Below are 23,811 nucleotides of genomic sequence, written 5' to 3'. Positions count from 1 at the left end.
GGGCCAGCTGCTGACTTTGCGCTCGCTGGCGCAGCTCCCTACGGAACCCTCGGTGGGAAGGGAGCCGCGCACATCTGGATGACATTTTCTGCGGAGAGCGGCCCCGGAGCGGCGGCTCGGGGAAGGAGAGGTGCACTTGGACGCACGTGGGGCCGAGAGGGAGGCGATTCCCCAAGGCACCGGGTCCTGTTTTTCTCGCCCCTTCTCCCGCCCCCCCAGGCCCGCAGTGCCCCAGCGCCCCCCGCCGTCCCGGCTCCCGAGCCGCGGAGCCTCCTTCACTGGCGGCCTCGCCTCGCCAGAGGGCACCCTCGATCTTCCGGAAAACGCCACCATTTTTCACTGGCCCTGGAGCGTCTCCAAGCTTCAGCCGGCCGCCCGACTCCAGTCTTGTCAATGAAGAACCGGGGCCAGGATCGCCGCGGAGCTGAGTCCGGCCCTCTAACCCGCGGGCGCGTCGGGCGTCCCCCCGAGCGAGGGTGGCACGGCCGCCCCTGCCCGGGCTGCGCTCCCCGCTGCGGACTCTGCGCTGCGTCCGGCCTGGCGCGGCGGCGGCCCTGGGACTGGGGGGCCAGGGAGGGGCGGGGAGCCGGGCCGCGGAGAGCTCGGACTGACAGCTGGCCAGAGGGCCAAGGGGCCGGGGGAGGAGGACGGAGGGGGCTCCTCGGAGTCACTTTCCAGAAGCACAGCCAACGTGTAGCAGGAGTGACTCCAAGAGGGGAAAAAAAGTTCAGTGACCACGTCGAACGCGAGGACTCGCGAAAGTATTTTTCAGACGGGCTCGGCTTTCCCTGTGCCTGTTGAAAACATTAAAATCGTGCAGCGAGAGAGGCTGCGTGCGCTGGGCCCTCCCTCCCCCACCCCGGGCCCGAGACGTCATGGGAGGGAGGGATAAAATTTCAGCAGAGAGAAATAGAGAGAGCAGTGTGTGTGCATGTGTGTGTGTGACACGGAGGGAGAGGCAGAGAGAGGGAGGCCGGCGGGCGCCACGGCCAAGGCAGGGAGCGAGGCAGGCGGACACAGGGAAGAAGCCTGCGCGCCCAGAGTCACAGCTTTCCGGAGCAGGCGTGCAGCGAACCGGCTTCTATTTTCTCTTTCTTTTCCTTTTTACTTTTTTTAAAGAGCAGCAGGGGACAGAAATCACGGCTGAGGGAGAAGACAAGCTGAGGTGCTGGTGACCCTGGGCGTCCAAGTGGATTATCGGGGCTGCTCTCCGGAGGCCTGTCCTCCCTGCCTTCCAGTTGCACATAACCCAGCATCCCAGCCAAGGAAGACGAGAGGCAGCGTGAACCAAGTCATTTAGAGAGCCCCCGAGGAAGTGTAAACAAAAGAGAAAGCATGAATGGAGTGCCTGAGAGACAAGTGTGTCCTGTACTGCCCCCACCTTTAGCTGGGCCAGCAGCTGCCCAGCCCTGCCTCTCCCCACCTACTCACTGGTGATCTGACTTTTTTTTTGTTTAACAAGTTTTTTTGTTCTTTTCTTCTCCATTCTCTTTTCTTATTCTCCTTCCGGGCAAGGCAAGGATTTTGATTTGGGGACCCAGCCATGGTCCTTCTCCTTCTTTTTTAAAATATCCATTTTCTCCCCATCGCCAAGAGGCGTTTGGCAATATCAGATATCCGCTCTATTTATTTTTACCTAAGGAAAAACTCCAGCTCCCTTCCCACTCCCAGCTGCCGTGCCACCCCTCCCAGCCCTCTGCTTGCCCTCCACCTGGCCTGCTGGGAGTCAGAGCCCAGCAAAACCTGTTTAGACACATGGACAAGAACCCCAGCGCTACAAGGCACACAGTCCGCTGCTTCGTCCTCAGGGTTGCCAGCGCTTCCTGGAAGTCCTGAAGCTCTCGCAGTGCAGTGAGTTCATGCACCTTCTTGCCAAGCCTCAGTCTTTGGGATCTGGGGAGGCCGCCTGGTTTTCCTCCCTCCTTCTGCACGTCTGCTGGGGTCTCCTCCTCACCAGGCCTTGCCGCCCCCCTGGCTTCTCTCCCGGGCTAGCACATGAAGATGCACTTGCAAAGGGCTCTGGTGGTCCTGGCCTTGCTGAACTTTGCCACAGTCAGCCTCTCTCTGTCCACTTGCACCACCTTGGACTTCGGCCACATCAAGAAGAAGAGGGTGGAAGCCATTAGGGGACAGATCTTAAGCAAGCTCAGGCTCACCAGCCCCCCTGAGCCATCGGTGATGACCCACGTCCCCTATCAGGTCCTGGCCCTTTACAACAGCACTCGGGAGCTGCTGGAGGAGATGCAGGGGGAGAGGGAGGAAGGCTGCACTCAGGAAAACACCGAGTCGGAATACTACGCCAAAGAGATCCATAAATTCGACATGATCCAGGGGCTGGCGGAGCACAGTAAGTCCAAATTCTTGCTGGGGCGTCTGCTCAGAGGGTCTGAACTGGAGTAGGGAGCTCCAGCAAGGGGGGCCTAGTGCTGGCCACACAGCAAGGTGCCAGGGGGTCACCAGCACCACCGCTCAGGAGGTGCGATGCACTGTTGGGGATGGGTAGGTGGGTGGGGAGAAGGAGACAGAGCCATTCTGGAAAGAGCCAGGCACTTCTGGGAGGCCAGGAACCCTGGAGCCCAGGGGCTCGCTGAGCCCCCATCACATCCTTGACTGATTTTAGTTTGGATTTACGTCGTGCAGTATAGGGAAACATATGTGTTCTCGCACGTGTGATCATATTGGTAACTCTAAGCATCTGGGGGCCATAAAGCGGCAGGCCGGGCTCGTGAGGCCCTTACAGCCTGGAGACCTCGGTCTTCTCCCTGCTTTTCATAACTCACCATACACATCTCTGGGTCAGTGTTTCCAGTTCTTGGGAAGAATTGTACCTGCCCCAATTTAATGTCTGTCACGTTTCTTGAAGCCCAGGCAAGAGCTTCTTGCAGCCTGGGCCCTTCAGTCTGCTCCACACACGTGACCCATGTGAGCTGTGTGTGGGGCGGGGGATGCGCGCACGTTCACATGTACATGTACTTCAGGGTGCCGTGTAGTCTTGTGTTGTACAGTAGACAGACTCATGTGCTCAAAATGGGCGACTTCCAGGCCGGTGGCCGCAGGAGAGCAGGGTTGTGGCCTGGATGTGGAGGGAGGCTGGCGGCCCTCTGTGTCTGCGTGTCACAGGGGAGTGGGCGGGAGGGAGCCGTGGGAGCCACGGGATGTATCGGAGTGTGTCTTCCCGGGACGCTCCCGTCTATGCAGAGGAGCTGGGCGGCTTCTGGATGAGACGTCTGTGTGTGTTTGTACACGTGTGGAAGTCATGTGTGTTTACTGAACGGGGATTTAAAAAACCTCAATACAAGAGAGAGAAATTTGGCAGATGTTGAGAAACTGACAGCCCAGGAAAAAGGAATGTGAGCCACTGGGGGCCAGACTCTGGGAGCAGGCTCCGTTTGCTTTTCCTACCAGCAGGTGTCCTCGCTGCCTTCACTACCTCAGCTCAGGCCCACCTGGGAGGTGGGAGGGTGGGATGGAGCCGTCAGGGTGGGGGTGCTCAGCGGGGTGAAGAGCAGGAGTTGGAAGGAACCTGCTAGAGAGAAGGAAGGAACAGGAGTGGGTGCCACTGAGTGGACCAGCTCTGGCTGAAGGTGCAAAAAGCCCCATTTGGAGCTGGCCACGCCAGGCGGCGGAGCTTGCGCTTACTGGCCTGGGGTTCCCACTCCAGTTTCCTGTGGCTGCCTGGAGCGCCTTTCCTTAGGATGTGGCTACGGTGTGGGGAGGAGGCTGGAGGCGGAGGCAGAGCTAGTGCTCCCTGCCTGGGGTCCTCCCTGCCTGGAGTCCTCCCTGCCCAGGGTGGGGCTGGCTCTGGGGCTGCCAGGGTCCTACAGTTCCCAGAGGCATCCAGCAGCTGGATGGCTGAGTCTCCAACTCCCTGGGCACCCCTCAAGGCAGGGGATAGTGGCCACAAATGTTGGAGGAGGGTGGAAATTGGAGGCAGGCAGGAGAGGTCTGAGGAGAGTCCAGGACAAGAGGGCAGGACTTGGACCTTGAAGGTCCGGGTCAGGAGGAGGAGTCCAAGGGAGGAGGGATTCTGAGTAACGATGGCCTACCCAGCCTGGAATCCTGAGCTGAGAATGAATGAGCCAGATGGATGCAAGGCCAGGCAGGTGCGAGTGGACATCCATTTTGTTCAGAGACTCAGGACATGAATAGTGGACAGCCTTAGGAAAAGCCAGGGCAGGGCTTCACAGATTTTGGGCAGCTTCCATGCTGCAGCAGGTGGGGTGGCCGTGGGGCCACAGAGCAGTGTCTGGCACAGTGAGCAGGTTGCTGTTCAGGATGCTGAGGAAGGGCCAGTGCCCACTGGAACACAGGCTGTGCTACAGAGGCTCACAAGTGCAAACAGGAAGGAGGCCCAGACTCTGCAGCTGTTGGAGGTGGCATGGAGGCTGAGCAGATGTGGATCTGGGCTTACCTTGCAGCTGGCCAGGTGCTGAGCCTGCCCCAGAGAGGCAGAGACACAAGGCACACTAATTATAAAGAAGACAGAGGGCAGATGCAAATGCCCAACACATGCTAGCAGGAGCAGAGAGCCATCAGAGGGCAGGGGTGGCACTGGGTCTGTGGTGGGGCACTGGCAGTGTATCCATGCCAGAGTGTCTGCTGGGGAAGTAATGAAATCATGTTCTTTTCCACATTTCATCACTCCCAGCCACCTCCCTTACCCACTGGAGAGGAAAGTGCAAGGAATAACTTCCAGTGGTGCAGGAGAAAGGGCACCAAGGTGACAGCAGAGGGCAGGGCTGGTCCTCTGGCTCTGCCCCGTCATATAGATACCCTTAACTCCCCCTTTTACAGATGAGGAAACTGGGAGTTGGATCAGTTAAGTAATTTGCCCAAAAAGAACAGCTGTTAAGCACTAATGTATATGTAAAACACATTCTGTGTCCTACCTCTAACCCGTAGGCACTGATGGAACTTTGATTTACAACATAAATGAATCACATGTTGGACCAAGCAGGAGGGGACAGGAAGTATTATCTTAATAACTCAGGTGGCAGATTGCGTAGAGATAGTGGGATTTATTCTTTCTTTGCCCTGCCTATTTTTTAGGTCAGAAGATTCATACTGCCAAAAGTGTTCTCCCAAATTCAATGAAAGGGTTTCATTTAATGAAAAGTCTCAAGCAGGTTAAGCAACCACAACCATGCAAAAGTCACCTCTCTGAGCCCCGGTTTCCTCATCTGTAAAGTCAGAGAAGATCTCTAAACTCATTTTCAGCTGCAAGAATTTTATAACTACATCTGGGATGATTCAACAGAGCCTCTGCTGGGGAATACGGGCAAGACTCTGTAATCCCTTTTAAAACTCCAGGATTTTGCTACGGAAAGTGAGTAGAGACTTTCTCTGTCCCATGTGGTGGGGAAGGATACAGCTTTTTTAGTTCTTTTGTCATCCTTCTTACCAAGATATCATCAGTGTAGGTGTTGTTTTATCTTCTGGCTTGTAATGATATGTGTCTGGTGGGAGACTTGTTTTTAGCAAAGAGCTAAGACAACCAGGAGACCCAGAGTTCCTGAGCAAAGAAAACTCAGCATTTTAGCCTTTCTTTTCTGGCTGCTAAATGTAGATTTTGTTCATTCTGAGACTTAAAAGACATTTCGTATTGAAAGAACTCCTTAGGAGCGCTAGTGCCCTCTGCACAGTAGGTCAGTGCTTCTCCAAGTGTGGGCCAGAGGAGAAGTGAATGGGGATTCCCTGGCCCCACCCCACCCTTAGAGAATCAGCATGGGGTGGGGGTAGAGTCCTGGGGAATCTGTATTTTCAACAAGCTCCTTGTCGATTCTTAAGCACACTGCAGCTTAAGACTTAGTGAACTAGGGCGAAGTCTTTCCTTAGAGGGGTTGCAGACACAAGTGACTACAGGCAGGTAATGTAAATGATCTAGAAGAAAAGCCATGGCCCAAGCATCATGATAAACTGCACAAGGCACTTGGCTTCTGGATCATGGAGAAAGTAAGGTGTGTGTGGCAGGGGGAGGGAGGCGACCTGGAACCCATGTGCCCTGTTAAAAGTGGCAGCCACTGCTCAGCTCCTGCTGATTTTTGCAGTCTGGAATGTGGGTCCAGCTTGACTATCTATATCTTACCATTTCCCAGAAGAGCAGAAAATCTGGATCTTTCTGTGAAATCTCCCAACTTTTAACACGAGCTGAAAATGTTTATGGGCTTCTAATTAATAAATTTTAAAGATGATGCATTGGCTAAACAACATGTCTAAAGTTTAAGTGGATTGACATTTTAAAGATTGATCCATTTAAAGTTTAAGCCATTAAAGCAGAAGTTTCTCAAACTTCCAGAACAACTGGAAGCCGTGGTACCCTTTGCAGAACACTAAACTGCAGTTCTCAACCCTGGCTGCACATTAGAATCATCTGGAGATCTTAAGAAAAAAAAAAAAAAATGCTGTGGACCCACTCGTTCCATTGTAGTCAGAATTGCTGGGGAGTGCATACAGTAATGATCTGTTTTTAAAGCTCTCCAGGTGATTCTAATGTGTAGGCAGCGCTGAGAAGTATGACACACTGACCTATGTAGTCCCTTCATTGGAACCAGCAGAAATGATGTATACAAGCAACCTAGCAGCCTTGGTGTCTGAAAACATTTTAAAAGGCAGTTAACTAAACATGGTCAACTCTTTCCAGATTTTTCCAGGAATACTCTACGTATTCTTTGCATATTTTTTTGCTTGCTAAAGTAAAATAGATAAAATTACATTCATCAATATACTTTTCTGTGCAGTGGAAAAAGTTGGTCATAATTTAATTTGTAAAGGTAGAACCCCTACTCCAGCTCCCAATAATACTAGTGTTCTGCAGAAGCATGGCTTGAGAACCACAGACTGGCAGTCGGCTCCTGTCTGAGACATAGGTTGGGACTGTACTCCCATTTCATGCAATCCTGCCACATTTTGTTAATGAAACCATCTCTCTATGAATGATCTCCCAGGTCCCCCTTCCAGACTCTGCTTTGATAAATGAGGTGTGGTCAGAAGACCTGGGTTCATATCCCACCTCTGCCACCTGCTAGCTGAGTGACTTTGGGAAGGTCATATAACTTTTCTGACGCTCAGTTTTTCTCCTTTGTAGAATGATAAATTTTCCATCTTCTCATTGTCCTAAAGGATTGTTAAAGGGTCAGATGAGTTAATAAAAGCTCTATAAAATGTAAGAAGGTGCTATTACATTTTGTTTACTTATTTACACTCTGGTTCATTCCAAAATTATTTAAAACATCATTATTATTCAGCAGATTTAACTTGTCAAGAAGATTATATTTACATTTTCTTTTCTCTCCAGGCAATTCTTCTTTAATCAGTAATGATTGTGTTCTAGTTTTGCTTGCTAGTGTCAATTACTAACTCACATGTGACCCCAGCCAATACCCTCTGGACATGTGAAGACGGTCACACTAGATGACTCCTAGTGTTCTTCTAACTCTATTTGAAATCTACAGATCCCAAGGGATACAGAATGACCCTTCCCACCTCCTTCTTTGAATTGCCTTAAATGTCTCACCGAGAGGAGTCCATTTGAGGGAACAGATGATTGATGGGCTGGAAGAAGCCAAGGAGGGATGGTCACTGGAGTGTCCTGAGAACTCTCTCAGCTCCGGCTTTCCCTGTCTCCTGGCTTCCCATCGCCTTGACTCAATTCTGATGCGCCCCTCTGGCAGGTGCCTTTTTCCATCCCCCTTCCCCTTTTTACAGCAAGGTGCACATTGCACTGACTTTCCCTTCATGCCCTCTTGCAGACTGTTACTGGAGGTGCTGTTATAACTGAAGCCATATTGATGACAGCTCCTTCGAGACCCAGCTCTGTCCATCCTTGAAAGGGTTGGCAGTCCAAGTAGCTTATCCATGTCCAGAGAGTTACACACTTGTAAACTTACACATCCAATTGCTATCATTGATTCTGCTCTCTGGTTCTATCTGAAATGCTTTAAGGAAGAGTTGGCAGTATTTGTTCTTTCAAAGCCAATTATTAATCAGGGCTTCATTAGTTGGCATTCACACATTTGTTTTCCTAACATCTGTTCCATTAATTTGCTAAGAAGCAATGTCAGGCCCACCAGATGGCAATTTCCAGAAACACTCACTCATCCTTTCCTAAAGATCAGTAGCGCATTTGCTCATTTCTAGGTCTCTTATCCTTCCTGCCCTGCCCGTGACTTCCTAAACCATCTCTCTGGCTGATTATGAGCTCATTCCAGTCATGTCCTTTATGTGTGGAATCTGCATCCGTGAGCTTGAATTTCAAGTTCTGGCTATTGTTACCATTTGTGTAGAAATTTTTTCCCCGGGTGTTAATGCTGCTCAGACCTTGAGGTTGTAGAGTGTACAGGGGCAGAGATCTTTCCTTTATCTGACTCTGAGGGGTGGGCAAGAGCATTTGCTGCCTTCGGTCTTGTGGACAGGGATGAAGAGGCCAGCGGAGTGACAGAGGCTGGCATGGCATGTGCTGTCAAGGAAAGAGACTCTCGGCAAGAAAGGAGCTGATGGTGACATTCCAGCTTGTTCTGAAGAAACATCTATGTTTCTGCCAGGCTCAAGATGTAGGCTCTTTGCCATACAAACCCTGCTTCATTAGAACTAAAACACAGCATATGTCATTGCTCTGCTCAAGCACATTCCATGCCTCTCTACTGTTAATGGGATAAAATCCAACCCCTCAGTCTGACAAGTGGGCCTCCCTACAGGCAAACCCCAATCTACTGTCTTGACCTTTTTGCACCCGGCTCCAGACTCACCGATTGGGTCCCTCTTCCTCATGTGAATTTCCTCCCTCCCTTGCCTCCGCTTCCAGCAGTCTCTCCAGGTAAAAGTTCTTTCCTCCCCATTCTCAAACCCTCTCCTTCTGCAGCACCCAGATTCATGATCACCTCTTCCATGAAGTGCCCCCTGCTCTCTCCCTCCTCTGATTTCCTGCAGCCACTTCTGGGCTTCTCCAAAGACCCTTTCTCTCTGATCCTGATATTTGGGTCTGTGTATTAATAACCTCCTCTGGGGCTGGCCCGTGGCTCACTCGGGAGAGTGTGGTGCTGATAACACCAAGGCCATGGGTTCGGATCCCATATAGGGATGGTTAGCTCACTGGGTGAGTGTGGTGCTGACAACACCAAGTCAAGGGTTAAGATCCCCTTACCAGTCATCTTTTAAAGAAAAAAATAAAATAAAAATAACCTCCTCTGGATATTAATCCCCTTGAAGGCAGGGGCTGTGTCTCTTCATTTGTTGCATCCCAGTGTGAGATATGCTTGACACATAATATTTGCTCAAAACATGTTGGATAAATGAATGAATGTCTGAATGAATCAACACATGAATGAATGAACTAGCTATAAGTAAGCTGCTAGGGGGAATTGCTAATATCTTTTGAAAGTCTGTGTTTTCTAAAAGAGTAGGAAAACTCAGGCTGGAGAGCTTACCAGAGCTGGGATATCAAGGCAGTGAGAGGAGGGGGCAATTGCCTTTGAATGGCCAGTATTTAGTGCCATGTCCTGGGGCTCTGAGGTCTTGCTCAGGACTGTGTGTGATTCTCGGGCCACCTAGAAATCTTCTACTATCTCTACCTTTAGGCCTAAGGCCTCAAGCCTCTAGATGGCTTGAGGAGTGTCCTGGCCACTTGGTGAGTGTCCGCTGGCAGCGCACTGTTCCTGCAGGTCTCACTTGTGCTGTGCCTCTCCCTACTGCTTTATCTCCTAGACGATCTGGCCGTCTGCCCCAAAGGAATTACCTCCAAGGTTTTCCGCTTCAATGTGTCCTCAGTGGAGAAAAATAGAACCAACCTGTTCCGAGCAGAATTCCGGGTCTTGCGGGTGCCCAACCCCAGCTCCAAGCGCAGTGAGCAGAGGATTGAGCTCTTCCAGGTAAATCCCTCCCAGGACACAAACCACACAGAAGGGAAAGCCAGTTCACTGGCCATATCAGGCCTCCACTGGGCAGACCTTGGTTTGACTCCGGGCCTCTCTGAGCCTTACTTCCATATCTGTGTTGTTCGTTAAGATTAAGAGTTACCTAAGGTACTCGAAGAACATGGCATTTAGAAACCGTTGCTTCCCTATTGCTCCCCTCGCCTGTCCCCCTGCATTGGGACATACTCTGTGGCTCTCTGTACTAGCCTCGGTATTTACTCCTTTTTCCACACTGTAGATACTTCGGCCAGATGAGCACATCGCCAAACAGCGCTATATCAGTGGCAAGAATCTGCCCACACGGGGCACTGCAGAGTGGCTGTCTTTTGATGTCACCGATACTGTGCGTGAGTGGCTGTTGAGAAGAGGTAGGTTGATCCTTAAGATAAGCATTTCGGGAGGAACCTCAGGTCCCTTGGTCCTTGGTGAAACAGAGGGAAGAGGACAGAATTAGAGGAGTCACAGATGTAGGTTCAAAGCCTGGCTTTGCCACTGATTCTCTGTGTGTGCCCCATTTATTCACTCAACTAATGTTTATTAAATGCTCACTGTGAGCCTGGCCGTGGGGATTCGGCAGTGAGCAAGACAGATGAGGTCTCAAATCTCATGGGGCTTTTGTTCTGGGGAAGAAACATGTGATGAACAAGTAAACATATCCACACGTAAGAATGTCAGATGGTGATAAGTACTATGAAAAACAGGAGGAGGGCAATGTGATAATGACTGGGTGGGGTCCACATTAGATGCTCAAGGAAGGTCTCTCTGAGGAAGGAATTCTGCACTGAGATCTGAGTTATCAATCAGCAGGAGCCAGCCCATGAAGGTCAAGATGAAGGGTGGAAACAGCGAGACCCAGGCCTTCAGGTGGAAATGAGCTTGGTTTTTTCAGCCGCGCAGACAGAATGGTATGGCTGGAGTGTAGTGAGCTGGTGGGGGTGGGTCCCCATATAGTTTAGGACCTGTCAGGCCATGGTAAGGTTTTAGGACTTATTCCAAGTGTGATGAGAAGCTGTGAGAGTGCTAATGGGTAGAGCTGGGGATATGGGTGAGGCAATTTGGTTTACGTCTTTAAAAGACCTGTCTGCTTGCCATGAGGTCCAGGAAAGAAGCAGGAAAACCAGTTAGGGGCCATTGCAGCAGCCCAGATGAGAGGAACAGGGGCTTAGGCCAGGGCAGTAGCAGTGGATATGGAGATTTTTTGGATTTCTTTTATATTTTGGAGGTAGTGCCAGTAGAACAGGCTGATGAGGACACAAGGGGAGTCCTGGATGACTTCTACATTTTTGAACTGAGCATCCACGTGGTTATCACTTACCGAAATAAGGATGACTGGGAGAAAAATATGTTTGGGGGCAGGTTCTGCTTGGGCCAATTAAGTTAGAAAGACCTGGTAGTCATCCAGGTAGAGCTACCCAATAGACATATCAAACTTCACATGTCCCAAATATCTTACCCACTCTGTTTCCTCACCTGGAAAATAAGGTAATAGTTCCTCCCCTGCATGCCCCACAGAACTCTTTTAAGGGTCAGATGTATTTGAGAGAACTTCATGACTTTCAGCATGGTTTATAAGAGTAAGCTTTTATTACATCAGATAAGGAAACTGAGGCCCAGAGAAGTGAGGTGAGTTGACCATGGTCATCCAGTCTGGACTGGAACTTGAGTCTCATGACACCATGCTCATGTGTTTCTCCCTTTACTTGGCTGGTGCCGCCTGGTCTGACAGCTCAGTGGGCTGGGGTTACATATGGCAGTCCCATCTACTCCTTCTCTCCCTCTTATGAGAGGTTTCTACCATCATTAGCTGCTGTAAAGCCACAAGAAAGTGGATCCTTCCATGTCCTTGGTGTTTTAGGAAACCAAGGGTTAAAGCCCTAAGGCAGAGATCACAAACTGCTTGACCTGAATATTGTTTTAAATTTAACTAGTGGTCAAAGTCAGGAGTTTTCACATAAAACCTGGACTTCTGGCTTTTCTTAAAAAATTAGAAGATTACTTGGTAATGATTCACCAGTGATGAGCAGTGGCCACCCCTGAGAGGGGGTATGCATTCTTCAGTCCCACAGTCCCACCCGTCCTCCTTGCTCCTCAAGAGTGAGGCTGGCAGTTCCTATTTAACATCATCTGCTGGCTCGACTTGCTCACTCACGTGACCTGCCTGTGAGATTTGCAAGCCCCCATCTCAGGGGCATTATTTGGTAGCTGACTTGGCAGATGGTGTGCTGGAGATCCTGTCCCAGCCCCAAGGGTACCCAGAATTCCATCCTGTCCCTCCTACTGAACATGAAGGCAAAAGCCTAGGAGAACCCACGTGGATCTGCTGACAGCAGTACTGTTGGGAATTCTGACTCAGACGGCACTCCGCCTAGAGCCCGACATGGCTGCAGAAAGGAGAGGCTGGGGAAATTAATCTCTTAGCTTCCCTGTCTGATTTTGATCAGCTCCACCTGGATTTCTTTGAAGCCCAGGGCACTTGAAGAAGTTCTTATTTTCACAGCTGCAGAACTCAATGAGAAGTTTGCATTGAGAATGATTTCCATCCTCCTTGAGACATCAAAAAGATAATTTCATAATAAAACCTATGGGTCCCCCGCCCACCATCCCCACTGCTGCCAGTTCTGAGGTTATTAGTTCTTCATTGCAACCTTCAGTTCCCACTTAGGCAGACACTGCCCACCCCTCCCACAGGGGAATAACACAGGATTTCACTTATATACAGCTCATAAGTCTCTTCAGAGTTCATGGCCCCAAATCAGGCAGCAAATGGGCTCCTAATTGGAGCCATTGGTGGTGTAGATAGGTGAGGAAACTGAGTCACACATGTGGTCTTGAACTCATTTATCAAAATTCTGAGAGCCTACATGCTCCAGGTATGCAGGCTTTGTTCTGCGTCCCAAAGCTGGCTGGAGCCCTATCCAGGGTCAGGGACCTAGGTCCTTATACCCCTGTGGTGTTGCTCATACAGTCTGCTGCTTCTCTGCATGCAGAGTCAGGCTTCCCCTGGCAGGCTGGGCAGGAAGCACTCCCAGCAACATGGCTCAGGACAGGTAGGACACTAGGAAAACACAACCATTTTGCATCTCAAGGAATGTGAGGGCATCTTCCTTGGTGGTCTCTGTTGTCTCCTCTTTGTCCTTGTCTCTAACAATGAAGAGTGTGGGATCTGGCATCAGGCTGTCTGTGTTTGGATCCTGGCACTACCACCTATTGGTTGGATACCTTGGGCAAGCCATTTAATTTTTCTAAGCCTCAGTGTCCTCATCTGTATAATGGGGAATAATAATAATGCTTACTTTGTAGTCTTATTATATAAATCAAATGAGTTAATGCTTATAAAGTCTCAGAGCAGTGTTTGATGTATAGTAATGCTCAACAGATGTTGGTGATTGTTCTCATCATCTCTGAGTCCTCTGTTGACCAAGCCAGGCCACTGTCTCCTGCTTACCATTTGTACCCTAACCTGTGCTCTCCCCAACACATCTGTCTCCACCTTGACTTTCTAACTCACAGAATCACAGAACTTGCCCACTCCAGGTCTCTCCCAGCCCAACCTGAAGCACCTTGAACAGGAAGTCCACTGTGTTGTTAGGTAGCCCATTTCAGCTACTCCAGCCCCTTCTTTCAGCAGCCTTACACCAGGAAGAGGACGCTCCTCATGCCTCCATCTCTGTTCACTTCTCCAGCTGGGGCTCAGTTGCTGTGTTGTTATATTGGTCTGCCTACCCCACTGAGCTGACCTTCAGAAACAGAGATCTTCAGGCTCAGCGGGTGTCAGTGTGTCCCTGAGGTAGCCTTGATTTGGAGCAGAACAAATCTGGTTGGGCTCTGGAGTTTATGGAAGAAGGGAGCCCATGTTTAACCAGTAGGATTGGGACATCCAGGCCCACCTAATGGTGACCAGAATCCCTGGCCTTGTACCATTCTGCCCATGAAAAGGACGCTGAGCCAGGCTGGACTCTGGGGGTTTCCTTGATGACACCGGATTTCAGGTGGACCCCAGGTTAGCCCCAAGGTCAGATACTCACACACAACTGGGGGGCCTCAGGGAGCAGTAAATCAGGCTCATTGAGATGTTGACCCTGGACCCAGAGGAATTCATCCCCCATGACCTCTCTACTCCTGGCCACAGTTGGCTGTTGCCCCAGCATCAACAGAGCTTCCCTAATTGAGTCATACCCACCAAAATTGACATGATACAAGATCCTACCTGGTCTTCTCTGTGCAAAACTACTTTTTCCTTTTTTTGATTCCACTCCACTCTACTCCATTTACCAGTTTTTCTGCTTCCTTGATTTTGGTTAGTTGCCAAAACACGTGATCCCACAACTAATAGAACAAAGGGCCAGCGCTGTCCTCCTTGCACCGGCATGTCAGTCACCACACCCTGGTACCTCCAACTTCATCGTGCTCATTCTCTCCAAGCTCATGGCATCTGGACTCTCTACTGTGGCCCTCTGTCATCTCCTCTGGTCTGTTCCCTAATTGCACAACTATCTTCCCGAGCTGTTCGTCTTGGTGAGCCATCCACATTCCCAACTTCCGCATCATGATGAATGAGGATTCTCAAAGAAGAAACCTCTAAATAACTTTTACCTGATTATGTCCTTGTTCTGTAGGGAAAATATTGCCAAATGTAACCATAATTTTCATCTTATCTTCTCTGGAATCTACCACTTTATCCACAATCATAGCCCTGGCTGAAATGTTGACATCTTCTACATAGACCGATTCTGCTTCTTGTTTGCAGGTGACTTTGCCTCTAGCATTGATTCCTGACTTTTAACCCTATTGCTGAGCTGTCCGTCTTGTGGCCATTTGAACTTGTGAACTTTCGAATCACTGTCTCTCTGCTCCAAAGTTCTCAGTTACTCCCTTTCTCTGGTTTCTTCTAGTCCCTCTGCCTCTTCCCTTCAACTTTTTTCAGCAGGTTGGCTCAAGCATCTCCTCCCCCAACAAACACTTAGGTGGTGTGAGTTTTTTCCTTGTGTCCTTTTGCCCCAAGTAGGTACACAACAATTTTCTCTAGATAGTATCCTCTGAAAATGGATGACTATTAAGAGTCTCCATCATGATGCCCAGGAGTTTATGCTGCCATTTGGTCATTCATAATGTAAGAAGGTAGCAATATGTGCGTGATGGTCCACTCAGCTTTGGAAGCACTTCTGTCTCCTGTGACACTCAATATAACTCAGATCCTGTAGTGCCTATGGGAGCAGAGGCCCTGGGCCACTCTTGCATGGGTGGTGGGCATACTTCCCCATTGCATAAAGTGCTTTTCTTACCAACTCTGTGGTTTATTTTGTAGAGTCCAACTTAGGTCTGGAAATCAGCATTCACTGTCCATGTCACACCTTTCAGCCTAATGGAGATATCCTGGAAAACATTCATGAGGTGATGGAAATCAAATTCAAAGGTAACAAAATGGATGTGTATGGTAGGATGGGTTGGGGGAGTTAGTGGGGCAGGATAGAACAGGAGTTCCCTACCAGACCCCAAGAAAAGGAACCAAGGTCCTTCACAGAGAAGGCTAACTATTTTGTACTTGAGTAATCCTGCTTCACCCTGAAAGCAATGAGCATGACTTTCAGCTTTCAGATGTAGAGAGTACGTTAGCATCTGGAAGACAATACAATGCTGGTAACAGCAGTGCAATCATGTAGGCCAGCTGTTCAGTCTCTCTAAGCCCAGCAGAATGGGGATGAGAGTACTTCTTTCACAGGGTTGTCAGGCAACTAACTGAGGTAACAAACATAAAATACAGAGCCAGGAATGCTCAGCAAGTAACAGTTGTCTTTCCCTTCACTGAGAGAGACGAACTTTGGTGGCCCTGAACATGAGTGCCCTGACTATGTACTGAACCTTCCAGATGTTGCCCACCTGATCCGTGCCCAGGAGTCATCTGGGTTTGGATAATGGCTTCAGGCTCAGGGTGTTTGTCCATGGGTGTTTGTGTAGAGATGATAAAGTAGTTGAGAGTCATTTCTGGTTTTCCAATATGTTTCCAAGGAACTCAGCCTTGGCAATCTCTGGAGTTCAGGAAAGTTCTCTTTTCCTTTTATACTCCTGTTTTGGGTAACTGAGGAACGCCTGAGGTCATAGGCTTGTCTGTGAAAAGGTGCAGGCCTCTCTTGGCTCCCGGCCCTAGGCCGTCCTCTTAACCTGCATGGGCTGTATTTCAGAGCCTTTTTTTAAAAGCCAAGGATTTAACATCCTAGTCACAGAACCTTAGGGCTCAGAAGACCTTCAGGGTCCTTACCTGCAGGCCAGGTTAGGACCAAGACTCGCCACTTCAGTGAAAACTTATCTCATTCATAAAGATTTTCAGCAAAGAGACTTTGAGATCCAGGTCGCCCGTTTATCTTAGGGACCTAGTGCCCCATCCCAAGATCCAAGTCCCTCCTGTAACTATGTAAATTAGGCTCCTCATGTTTCTGTCCCCAGTGAAGACCGACAACAGCTGGCAGCTGTCCCTTACAAAACATATCTCCATTTAGTTGAGACTCTTTCTAAGTCAGTATTCGGTCTTTTCCTTTTCAGATGAAATAGGTTCAGATGAATTTAGATTTTCTTTCCAGAGCTTGTTTGCTAAGTTGTTATGCTTTATCATCTCATCTGAATTATGCAATGAAAACACTTCAAAAACTAGAAGTGCAACGTGAATATTAACAATAATCCAAAGTCTTTTTTCTTCGGCTCTCATTCAGGCTGTCTTAATTCAGGTGCTTTGTGACACCTTAAGTTATCAGTAGGGATTCTAGACTGTCTTGCCCAATTCGGAGTATGAGAGGAAACTTACACCCCAAGATTCTAAGTCTCAGAATCTAAACTGACAACCCAAAGGTATGTGTCAGGTACCCGCCTAGTGATAGGATGCTTTGTGGGGCCATGACGATTGCTGGGAAGCACTTCAGGAAGGGCTTTCTGGACTGTGGAGGATTTCTGTACAGGAGTCACGCAGGCATCTGAATGGGGGCATCTTGCAGTGGCGTTCTTCCAGTGAAAACTGAGTCCTTTGATACTGCTGCCTCCACCTGGCCCTCCCCTTCTTGCAGCTGGACATTAGAATGAAGCTGCCTTTGGCCCCCACACCTTCCTTGCAGATGGCACTGCCCCTCCTCCTGGGCAGTGATGGGATGGGATGAGGACGCCTCCAAGGGCTTTGCTTTCTTAGACAGGAGAGTGTCGCCTTCCTTCCCTTCTGCAGGTGTGGACAATGAGGATGATCACGGCCGTGGAGATCTGGGGCGCCTCAAGAAACAGAAGGATCACCACAACCCTCATCTAATCCTCATGATGATTCCCCCGCACCGGCTTGATAACCCAGGCCAGGGGGCGCAGAGAAAGAAGCGGGCCCTGGATACCAATTACTGCTTCCGGTGAGCCTGGGCCCACATGGGAACCAAGCCCTGCCGTGTGCCTACTGTGGGTTAGGCCCCAGACCTAAGCCTCCCTCAACTGAGGGTCCCTGGTACTATTCAGAAACATCTCCAGGAAAGAAGATTGAAAATCTCTTACAGATCTCTTCCTGTTTTTCTGCAGCCCAATTCTGCAAGGTCCTAGATGAAGTAAATGAAGAAAACTCTATGAGAATGGTGTTGCTAGAATCATTTGGATTAGAGTTACTTGCCTGAAGCCTCTCCATGGTTTTCATGTTTTAAGTACTCGTAGGGTGTGTTTGGGATGGTGGTGGAGATTAATGTAGGAATTTCCATTAAAGAAGTGCTCCCTATGAAGTGTTCAAGGGTGCTACTGGAGGGGGAATATAGGGTTGTCTCTATTCGCAGAAGAAATCTGAGCTAGAGAAAGTAATAAACTAATTCAGAAATTGGGTAGTCTCTATACAGGATAGAAAAGACGTAGCTTCTCCCCTTATTTAGGAGCAGTTTAACCACTCATTCACAAGGGAGGGAATGATAAAGCAGGCATACCAATTACAGACAGTCCCCAACTTATGATGGTTCCATTTAGGATTTTTCAACTTTACAATGGTGTGAAAGCGATGTGCATTCTGTACTTCGAGTACCCATACCACCATTCTGTTTTTCACTTTCAGTACAGTGTTCAATAAACTACATGAGATATTCAACACTTTATTATAAAATAGGCTTTGTGTTAGATGATTTTGCCCAATTATAGGCCAGTGTAAGTGTTCTGAGCATGTTTAATGTAGGCTGGGCTAAGCTATGATGTTCTGTAGGTTAGGTATATTAAATGCATTTTAGACTTAGGATATTTTCAACTTACGATGGGTTTACTGGGACGTAACCCCATTGTAAGTCAAGGAGCATCTGTACTAAAAGGTAAACGATCACATCCATGATAGAGTCTGAAGGGTAAAGTGCTTTAACAATTGTGAGCAAGGAGTTCATCCATGGACACAGGAAAGACCTCAGAAGGGTGTGGAATTTGAGCAGAGCCTTCGAGGATGAGTGAGGTTTAGGTATATAGGGATCTGGGAGGAGAAAGCACTTCAGGTAAAGGAAGGAGCTTGAGCAGGTTGGTTTGGCTGGAGAGGATGCCTGAATGGAGCTGGGTGAATGAACTGAGAAATCTTTCAATCTGGAAACCATGTCTATGAGGAACAACTGAATAAACTACGGAGGATGAGCTTGGGGAACAGAAGGTATAGGAGAGGCATGCAGTTGCTGCCAACTGTCTGGAGGCTGTCACGTAGATTTCTTCTATGTGTCTCTTTATCAGTTAGGAATGGATGCTCTTGGCTGCAAGCAACAATGACTTTCCCCATGGGATTTCTTGTTCACAAGAGGTCTGTAGCAGCAGGCTCAGGGTTGGTCTGGCTGCTTAATTATGCCACTGACGACATAGGCTTTCTGTCCAGTTTTCTATGCTTAGTATGTTTGCTTTTCATTCTCTTGCTTATGATCACAAGTGATTGCTAGAGCTCCAGGCAGCTTGTCCATATTTAAGACAAGAAGAAGGGGGGGAAGGGGAAGAGCCAGCAGCTTCCCTTTTCCATTTGTTACTCTTATAAATAATCAAACATCTTTGCCAGAACTTGCCCTCAACCCCTGCATACTTCTTCTTATGTCTAATTGGTCACTACTGGTTCACAGAACCACCCCTGTCTCTAAGGGAGGCCAGGAAAACGAGTATCTGGTTTTCCAGACACTGTAATGGGAAGTGGAAGGGAGAAGGGGATTGGGAATGGTTATTGAATAGAAAACCAGCAGTGTCTGCCATGGTTTACCCTGGGACCCACAAGAAGCCGGATTTTGGTAATAGCTGCTGTTAGAAGTAGCAAGTTCTATGTCTCAGCAGATACTGAAGCAGAAGCTAGATGCTCACTTGGCAGGGAGTGTTGCCAAATGGATTTCTGCAGACAGCAGAGTTGAAGGGCCTGATAATTACATTTGGGTGATCTGGGAATCATGGTTCTAATAGAAGGATATGCTTTATTTTGGTTAAATGGTGTCTAGATTTAGTCTGAGCAGGAATCTGCTATATTATTTGAGTACAAGCTGCATAAACTTGGAGTTTCTCTCTGGTTGGGTGCATGTTAGGAAGGTAACAACAAAGCCACCCCCAGCAAAGCTGAGTTGACTAATAACATTTAGTGCTCGGTTTTATGTGGAGCACTTCATGTCTGTTTTGATTTGTGATGTAAAGGGGGGAGCAGGGCCACCTTTGCCTCTTTACTCTTCGTCATGCAGCATTTCTATCTACCTATTATATCCTTTAGATCCTGGTCTTCAACACAGGAAAATGCCTTTCTGGTTTCTTCAGCTCTATGCCCTTGAACCTGGGATTCCATTGATTCGATCCACCTCCTGCGATGGCATGGAAGGACTCCAAGGGAAAATTTAAGGGCATGTGTGAACTTTCTTTTATTGGTGATTTGATTTTCTATAAATGTTTTTTGTTGTAGCAACTTGGAGGAGAACTGCTGTGTGCGCCCCCTCTACATTGACTTCCGACAGGATCTGGGCTGGAAGTGGGTTCATGAACCCAAGGGCTACTATGCCAACTTCTGCTCAGGCCCTTGCCCATACCTCCGCAGTGCAGACACAACCCACAGCACGGTATGGAGCAGGGCTCATGCCACCTGGCACACTGGGGCTAAGCCAACCGGGCCGCTTGTTATAATGAATGAATGAAGGATTGAGTGTTGAATGAGTGAGTGATGATCTGGGATGAGTAAAATCCTTCTAATAAAGGTTCTGACCCTGGTCCAACTCGGTCACATTCTGCCCTTTAAAACTCCTTTCATAGTTTCAACAAGATTTCTTATTTGCTTTGCCTAAAACTTTTGTACCATAGAAATTGAGTAGCTGTCACATGCTGCCCTATATGTGAGAGATGTGTGCACATGGTTAGCAAGGAATGTTGGGGTCGAAAGGCTTCTACCATTAGTTGAGGAACTCTGATAATTTCAGCCTCTTGAATGTAGAAAGGTTATTCTGAAAGGCAATGTAAAGAATGCAGAAGCAGCTAAAATGAGACACTAGGAAGAGAAAGTGAGAGAGAGGAGTCCACAACCTCTGAAACTAGCTTGTCTTTCCCTCAAGAGGAATCAAAATTAGAGCAGTAGTTTGCAAAACGTGTTTCCTTATAGCTCATTATTACTGCCTCCAGTCTGGGGCCCTACACTTTGGCACTTACTAAAGGCCCAAGGCAATGTTGTGAGAACATTTCTCACCAAAGTGATCAGTTACTAGCCAGGAAGACCCATACAGGAGTGTTTTCTTAAGAGCAAAGAGAATTTCATTATCAATTTAAAGTTCCCCAATAACTGTTATATGCTTAAACTGATAACCCTCAAACAAGTGCACATGTTCTCCATTCTGCCATTGTGGGTGAATGACAGCTAGTTACTCACCCAAACTATGTCCCAGCAATTCCTCTTCAATAGCATCAATGGTCATTCGACCACTTGCTTGGTCTCTGGAGCAAGAATTTGTAGAACTTGTAGAGCTCCTGGGCTCCAGGCCTTCTGACCTCTAAATGATGTGTCTTTCCCCAGGTGCTGGGACTATACAACACCCTGAATCCTGAAGCATCTGCCTCACCTTGCTGTGTGCCCCAGGACTTGGAACCCCTGACCATCTTGTACTATGTCGGGAGGACCCCCAAGGTGGAACAGCTCTCCAACATGGTGGTGAAGTCTTGTAAGTGTAGCTGAGACCCTGCCTGCGACACACAGAGAGAAGAGAGAACTGCCACTGCCTGACTGCCCGCCCCTTGGGGAAACACAAAAGCAACAGACCTCACCTAGAGGCCTGGAGCCCACAACCTTTGGCTCCAGGCAATGGCTGAGATGGAGGTTTCCTTTTGGAACATTTCTCTTTCTTGCTGGCTCTGAGAATCACTGTGGTAAAGAAAGTGTGGGTTTGGTTAGGGGAAGGCCGAAATCTTCAGAAGACACAGATTTTCTGTGATGCAGACAGAGGTGGTGGGGATAGAGGAAGAGGGAAGGCAAGTCGATATGGCATGTGGCCATGGGATTTGGGCTACTATAGGGAGGAGGAAGGGCAGAGAATGGCCGGGTCAGGGCCAACCTGGAAGATACTTTGGATCTGAGGTCAGATTTGCTCATTTCTGTTCCACATGTGCTCTAGGGAATCTGAATTACTTTACACAAGGCATGCATTTTTATTCAGACAGGTTTCCAAGACAAAGTCCCAGAACTGTATCTGTACTACTTGGGATTAAGGACAAATCTGTTATTTTTCCAATCAGCACCATGGGTCATTACAGGGAGAAAATCCAGGTAATGTACTTCCCAGGCCATCAACTATATTGGACCCTATGGATATGCTGAACTTAGAAGCTAGGGTGGAAATTAACCCTTTCCTTTCTGCCCTCTGCGTCCCTCCTCTCTCCTTCTTCCTTGGTCATATTTCCCCTTGGACGTTTGGCTAGATACTTTCCAGGTCAGGGTGCACATATCTGGATTTTGGGTCCATGCAGCCTTGGGGCATTATGGGTTTTTCCCCCTTCCCTCCCAAGACCCTGTGTTCATTTGGTGTTCCTGGAAGCAGGTGCTACAACATGTGAGGCATTGGGGGAAGCTGCACATGTGCCACACAGTGACTTGGCCCCAGATACATAGACTGAGGTATAAAGACAAATACAAATATTACTCTCAAAATCTTTGTATAAATAAATATTTTTGGGGAATCTTGGATGATTTCATCTTCTGGAAGATTGTTTCTAGAACAGTAAAAGCCTTATTCTAAGGTGTACGTCTGACTCGATGAATATCCTTAATTACCCTTTTTCTTAATTGCATGTCTGTATCTACTAATCAGAGGTAACTGGAATCTGGGGCAGAAAATCTCTCGAACATCAAATACATTGTTTAGCCTGCTATACCTGCTATACCCTTCACAGTGGGCCCACTGCACTGCCTTCAGCCATGTGAGAAGACTCTGCTATTGTTTGTGCTTCCTTCCTTCTTGCAGAGTTTATTATTCTCAGACACACAGAGGCAGTGGCTCAGATTTGAAGAAAGCATACGAATTTGACCTCCAGATAACTGTGGGCATAACCACTTGGTGTGAACCCCTGCATATGGAAATGTGGTTTGTACATTATAAATTACCAACATCTTCATTTTTGAAAATCTCATCTCATCCCCCATATCAGTTGAAAGTTGGAAAAACTGTGGTAAATGGCCTAAGAATATGAGGCTAATTCTGTTATCTGTTATCTGGTTTATTACCAAGAGAAGTCCAGTACCAGTAAGAATCACTTGAAAGCACTTGGGTACGTGAAGGGAGATATCGGGAGTCTGGTCTTAGCACCTGATCAGCACACGGTGAATGTAGTAAGAAACCAGCTTGAGGATTTAATTTCTACAGTAATTCCAAGCACTGTAGTTGGCCTAAAAGTACTTTTACTGGGTTCATACCCTTTTCTCTCTTTTCACAAGACTCATATGTTGAGTGCCCCCCAAACTCCTTATTTTCCAATTCTACACATCAGCAGGGGACTATGCAGGAATCTAATTTGTCTCCTAACCAACTCACAACCAAGTGAGCAGACAGTTAAGGTGGTCCTCAAACTACTATCCAGAAGTTTCAGGAACACCTGTAATACATTCTCTCTTCTCTCCTGCAACCAACAGACCTCATCCTTAGCAAGCAAAAAAAAAAAAAAAAAAAAGCTTCAATGTGCCCAAACTTGTTTTCATTAACTAAGAAGGCAATGAAGTCCCTTTTCTGCCTTTTTGGGTGTCATTTTTCTTTTGGGATTTCAATCCTTAGTCTATAGGACATTGATGAAGAAACCCCTGACTCTGGATTCTCCCCTCAATAACTCCCTAGGGCAGCTAAGTCAGTTCTTCAGTGGGCTCTGTGGGCTGGCTTTCACTCTTTTCTCCAGCAAAAGCCAGAGACAGGACCTGGGATAGGTGAGGAAGCAAGAGAGCACAGGGTCAAAGTGGAGAGCAATTGGGGGCTGTGCCACATCATTTGGACGAACTATTCAGGTAAGCAATGCGCAACTGTATACAGATTCACAGGCCACTGGGGGACCACACTGTGGGCAAGCCGGCCTGCTGTGTGCTGATAAAGAAGACATTTACACATGCCAGCTTCCCAGGTGTGGGAGCTGCCCTTGGGGAAAGGCTGGTTCCACGATCTGCTGAAACAAAATGTAAAATAAAACATCTCTTTATAGCTCACATTTCTAAAAGGAATCTTAAGAACTTGCCTAGCAATAAAATAAAAGTTGGTTCCATTTCTGTGTTGTTTGTGAATACTGACTGCTGGGAAATTAGTAAATGGGAAAAAAGAAAATAAAAATAGAATTACTTTATTAATCTCAGAACTGAGTAATTCCAAAGGGCACCTTCACCCTGGCTCATGTTGTCAGCAGCACACCCGGCTTGTCTCCACTCTCTAGGAAACTTGTGATATAAGCCCGCCTTCCCCCCAGACCC

General features: G+C 48.1%; 1 protein-coding gene across 1 annotated transcript; it reads left to right on the top strand.

Moving 5' to 3' along the window:
• Positions 1-689: 689 nt before the first annotated feature.
• Positions 690-22,111, top strand: TGFB3 (transforming growth factor beta 3). The gene is made up of 7 exons (XM_063090638.1): positions 690-2,347; positions 9,700-9,863; positions 10,147-10,276; positions 15,214-15,321; positions 17,113-17,284; positions 19,795-19,948; positions 20,890-22,111. Exons 1-7 carry the CDS (start codon positions 1,996-1,998, stop codon positions 21,046-21,048), a joined length of 1,239 nt encoding a protein of 412 aa, XP_062946708.1. The 5' UTR covers positions 690-1,995; the 3' UTR covers positions 21,049-22,111.
• Positions 22,112-23,811: the final 1,700 nt, after the last annotated feature.

This window comes from Cynocephalus volans, chromosome 3, assembly GCF_027409185.1.
Source record: "Cynocephalus volans isolate mCynVol1 chromosome 3, mCynVol1.pri, whole genome shotgun sequence".
In the NCBI taxonomy this organism is placed as follows: Eukaryota; Metazoa; Chordata; class Mammalia; order Dermoptera; family Cynocephalidae; genus Cynocephalus; species Cynocephalus volans.
This window is presented reverse-complemented; position numbering and strand designations above follow the sequence as displayed.